General features: G+C 38.4%; 1 protein-coding gene across 1 annotated transcript; it reads left to right on the forward strand.

Annotated features, from left to right (window-relative positions):
- The first annotated feature begins 491 nt into the window (after positions 1-491).
- On the forward strand, positions 492-1,866 carry LOC135639226 (nuclear transcription factor Y subunit B-4-like). The gene has a single exon (XM_065153041.1). It carries the CDS (start codon positions 1,007-1,009, stop codon positions 1,490-1,492), a length of 486 nt encoding a protein of 161 aa, XP_065009113.1. The 5' UTR covers positions 492-1,006; the 3' UTR covers positions 1,493-1,866.
- Positions 1,867-5,564: the final 3,698 nt, after the last annotated feature.

Genomic DNA, 5,564 nt, shown 5'->3' on the forward strand with positions numbered 1-5,564 from the left:
ATTTTTGACAGGGGGAGTTTAACCAACCACTCCATCGATTGGAGATCCTTTGTTCGAATTCCTAAAGAGCAATTATTAAGTTTGAAATGGATATGGATGACTTCACTTACTCTCGAGTGGCTGTCACTTTTTTTACTTCCTTTCGCTGACCATATCCATCCAGGTGTCTTTTGCGTAGGACACAGTGTCGTCAGTGGTCTTTATAGCTGTGATGAACCACTGAGGGAGCATGTAAGTCTCGTTTTGCTTGTGTGCATGAGGTTAAATCGAAGCCCCTATCTATCTTCTTTATGTATGTAGGTGGACCTAATATTGGGGAACTTATGCCATCAATTAAGGAATTGATGTGATTTCATTAAGATTGATGGTGTCAAAAGAAAATTAAATTTTAATTTAGAGAAAAGATTCATTTCGTCCATCATAAATAGTCGGGATGTACTATACAGATATCATGATATTAAATATAGACGATGGAAAGGAAAGAAAAAAACAAAAGTCAGATATCATCATGATATATCACTTGTGCCAAACATATCTAGATTGGTTTGCACCGACGGTAGAACTGGTCTCATGCAGGTCTGAGCTTCGTGATTTGGAGGCTCGAACGAAGAGTAGAGTTTGCATTGACAAGGCTGGATCCGTGCATAGGCACTCGTGATCTAACACTCTAGTACAAGGAGTCCAGATAAAAAGGGGGAGGGACCTCTTCGACCTAAACCGATGCAGACACCGTGGAGCACAAGCTTTTCATCATATGATCCCTCGCCCATTCGCTTTGGAAGCATGCTTGCCGTCTATAATCTCCGCTTCAACACGTGCGAGTCTCGTCAAAGCGTCATCTTCCCGGAAGACATGGATCTGCCCGTCTACAGGAGAAGCCAACACATGAATCTTCTTTGAGAGACCTCCAACTTATGGACTCTCTTCATGCTTACAAATACAGACTATATTCTTTTATCTATATACGAGGCCGCAGGTGCAACGTGTCTGTGCTCCCCAGGAGTTGATGGCCGATAGCTCGGGGAATAGCCAAGAAGCACAAGGGCAGGCCCTCGGCACGTCCACGGGAGCGGGCTCAGGTGATGGCGGCATCAAGGAGCAAGACAGGTTGCTGCCAATTGCCAACGTGGGAAGGATCATGAAGCAGATGCTGCCCCCCAACGCGAAGATCTCAAAGGAAGCCAAGGAGACGATGCAGGAGTGCGTGTCGGAGTTCATCAGCTTCGTCACGGCCGAGGCCTCCGACCGGTGCCACAAGGAGAAGCGCAAGACGGTGAACGGGGACGACATCTGCTGGGCGCTCGGCACGCTTGGCTTCGACGACTATGCGGAGCCGATGAGGCGGTACTTGCACAAGTATCGTGAGGTCGAAGGCGATCGATCTGCAAGCAATGGTCAGAATACCAGGAGTAGCAACTTCGGCACCGGAGATGATCAGACGTTGTTCGATGACATGGACAGGAACAATCCTTCAACATCGAGGAGGTATTAGCTAGGTCTGGGGATGATGATGGCGTCGAGTCAGTGGGTAAGAAATCTCATGTTTCTGCCTCGAGTTTTTTCTTGTTCTTGAAGCTGCTCCCTTTCTTCTGTACTCTCTCTGTCAAGCAAAGGTTGCGGTTCAAGCTTCGACACCTATGTATCTTTTGATCATATGGTGGGAGCTGTAGTGCCGCTGCCTTTCATCAAGTAGTTGCCCGTATTCTAGTATCACTTGTTAGGCAGTCTTGAGCTATCGCAATTAAATGTAGGGGGTCTTAACTTATTTGTACAAACAGTAGGTGAGACAATATGTAAGATGTCCTTTCATGCTATATCATGTGCTTCTGTCTTTCCAAAATTTGAAGAGAAAACGAATAGTGGACACACACATGTTCAGATAAGAGAGAGAGAGAGGAGGGATATTAGAGAAGGAAAATATCACTCGTGAGAATTACATGTTAGCTTGCCTTTCCTTTTTCTTCCTCCACTCGTGTCGTAAGAGCTTAAATTGCTTATTGGTGTTGTCAATTCAAGTCCTTGAGGCATGCATCACCAAGCTTAAACAATTGTTTCTCTCGTTATAGTATTATAAGACCTGTAACTGGCTTTTGCAAGTTGAGTTGACTGTCTACTGTCCATTGTCTCCAAGAAAAGGTTGCAAAGGACAAAGGACTAGATTGTATGAATGAGAGGATTACAGTGATGGAATTGTTCACTTTTTTTTTGAACTGTTCTATACTATATATACTTTTTGAATTGTTTTATGCTATCAATTCATTATACTTGCTACAGATCTACAAAAATACTTCCTCATTCAACCAAAAAAAAGTATGAATATTGAGGATTCTTGAGAGAGAGCATGAATCTTGAGTAGGCATGTGAGGTGCCATTTTATGCAATCATTGGTCTTCATTTTTACACCAATAAGATATCAAAATAGATCGAGCAAGTACCTAACTCAATTTTACGCCAATGAGATATCATCAAGTAAGTACCTGTTAGGATCACCTCATGTTAACGTTTTGGACTTGGTGCAATTTGCTCATGTCAACTTAGTTTGTGTTGGTATGGAAGATTAACTAGGTGTTGCATTAATTTCCAAAATTCCTTTCAGTGTGCTTGTTGGAGAGTTCTTGTGCTTTTACTCCACAATATCGATATGTCAAGATAAAAAATGGCTGCCTTTTTTCTAGAATATGTTGGTGATGATGAACATGAACATGGGAAAAATATCTTAACTGTTAACTAATTAGTTGGTATAGTTAGTATGATGAGAAATTATGCGAGATTGTTAATATAAAGAGAACATTGCATGGGATGCCATTTGGAGTTGTTATTTATAAAACATCATTGCGATGAACTTAAATATTATTTTACCATATATTCCCATGCAATCATCTAAAATCTTACACAAATGTTATTGTCGTCGGTTGATTACTAGCAGAATAACATTAAAACTCATTATGATATCGCGTATATGTATGCTCCTACAAATAAGTAAATTTATTTATCCTTCATTTTTTTTATATTTTTAAATCTCATTGGTAATCCTACTTGATGGCAATTAGCATGAAGGATTAAAATATAAATATTTTAAGGAACATATGGCCAAGTATTTGGAGGGATATACATGCTATATTAATTTGAGGAGGGGAAATAATAATTTTTAAACTTTGAAAGTATAAATATCTTAATGCATCTGATTTTTGAATAAGTATGATACAATTTGTATCTTATTTATCTGATTTATTTTGATTCCTTCCACCAAACACCTATTAGCACTTTTGGATGTCGAAAATACTCATACATTGTTGCATTTTGTATATATTTTTTACTTTAATTAATTTTTGGAGAATAATATTTGTTCCTTTAAAAAAAAAAAGACATTGATATTTTGTTTCTCATTTTTATAAAGATAAAATACAAAAAAGAACAAGAAACTTATAAGGGACTGAGCTACCATCAAACAATTGGATAAACGATGGTTGACTGAAGAAAAAACAACTACGATTGACTGAAGAAAAGAACAATACTTTTCACTGTGAATCGTACGAACCAGCAAGTCATAATTATTGAGCAGCAAAATGCATGTGACAATATAAATCGCATGGGCATCTGCAAATCCTTGCTACCGCAACCTTTGGCATGGCTGTGTGTAAGAAACCATCAACGACTGAGAACTTTTTGATTGACACCAAAGATGAATCCTAGAATCTCATCACGGAAGAAGCTACTTAATCTTGAAGTTGAGATATTACAGGTAGTGAAAAATGTCGTCTCCTTCAATTATCACACCATTGTTAGCCACCATGAATTATTAGACGGTCGAAAGAAAAGCTTAGTGATAATGAAAAATCTCTTGGAGCATAAAAACGTCCAACACTTTCTTTTTCTTCAAGCAAACAAAAAGACTTCAAACTGGAAGGGAGGGTTTCCACGTACATATGGATTTTGAAGACATTGATTTAACATGCTCCTCCTCATATTGGATCACATCAAGATTCAAGCATCAATAAATACTAGGCAATACGGTTCCAAACATGTCATAGGTGTTTCATCTATTTGTCTGCCATACCGAGTTTGCACACATTCCTTCCTCTCTTCTCAATCTTGATATCTCCTCTCTGACACAAAGATAACCTTTGCGCGATATCAGTTCATCAACGACAATAAAATTATGAACGTTAATGGGATTGCATAGAAAAAGAATTTCCACTGAGTTGGTGGAGAGTTAGTACTAAATTACCTATTCATTAGATTATTAGTTAGTGAAGTCTAGTGAAAGCTTCTGGAGGTTTAAAAGATGGTGTGTTGATTAAGCTATCCAGTAAAATAGGAACTAAGCGATAGGTGTAAATTTGTGCAAGAAAAAGTGAAGCTTCTGTTGAGCAACACACAAGCTTGTGGGTACCATTTCCTTGCAATTCACGAAGGAATGGTGCGTGATGTGCGTCACATAGGATAGATAATATGAGAGAGAGAAGACGTGAAGAATGAGGAACTGCAGCCAGTCAGCAGATGGTGGGTGATGTATCCGAGGCCGTGGGTGGCATCTTTTAACTGGGGAAGCTCACGACTAAAAAGCTATTATAAATCTGTAATGCTCGCCCGTCTTTTGATCACCCACCAAAAGAAGCTGACACCAATTCCACTGTCAGAAAGCAATTGTCTACCATTCAGTAATAAGCTCAACTGGGATGACTAATGCCATGATCTCTCCGTTGATGTGAGCTAAGTTTAATTTTATGCCCCTAGAGTTTTGTTTCTTCTTCTTCTTCTTCTTCTTATTTTTAGATGATTTTAGCCAACAAGAAATTACTTACTTTATCGAAGTATTTTTAGAGTTTGTTTTTGCTTTCTCATTTCTTTTTCTAACACATTAGTGACTCGATTGAAACGATCCAATTTTCTTTTCCACTCAGAACAAAATTCTAAATTATAATATCACCGTCATTTATGTACGTACCTTCCAAAAAATAATATTATAAATCTTATATTTTTCTCTCATCAAACTTAAGTATGCAATCTTATATCTAAATATATATAAAAAAAAAATTTCATGACTTAATCTGAATCACCCAAATTAGAGTAAGGCCCGCCCTCTGAATAAAAGAGGACTTTGAAACCTAGCTCTAGCCCAAAAATCTAACCCGATCTTTAAAAGATCATGCAACAGATGTTCAAAAGCTTGAAATCAAGATCAAATGCTAACCAAAAACATGTGCAGTCTCAACTTTAGTCTCATGTGTGGTAAGTTCTTGATCCACCAACGATTCATCAGTTGAGAGTGTCTCAAACCACTAAGAGATAGCAGCATCCTATTCGTCATCATAGCCAACATCAAAAAGAAGAAGAAGAAGAAGAAGAAGAAGAAAAAAAGGTTCGGAGTGCACCACTTATTCTTCCAGTGGCTTGAAAAGATGATGCGTCCTCTTTCAATCTCCCATGACAACCAAGGAAATTATGGTCAATCATGTTCGTATATGGACTCAACTAGTTCCACATATCATGTATTTTTTGGCATATCCGAAGAGAGGTGAATGAGATCGTACCTGCTCTCAAATGTCATCGTGGACAAAAAC

Source organism: Musa acuminata, chromosome BXJ3-5 (assembly GCF_036884655.1).
Source record: "Musa acuminata AAA Group cultivar baxijiao chromosome BXJ3-5, Cavendish_Baxijiao_AAA, whole genome shotgun sequence".
Taxonomy (NCBI): domain Eukaryota; kingdom Viridiplantae; phylum Streptophyta; class Magnoliopsida; order Zingiberales; family Musaceae; genus Musa; species Musa acuminata.

Coding starts and splice junctions, on each gene's coding strand:
- LOC135639226 (XM_065153041.1), top strand. CDS start 1,007: ATGGCCGATAGCTCGGGGAATAGCCAAGAAGCACAAGGGCAGGCCCTC.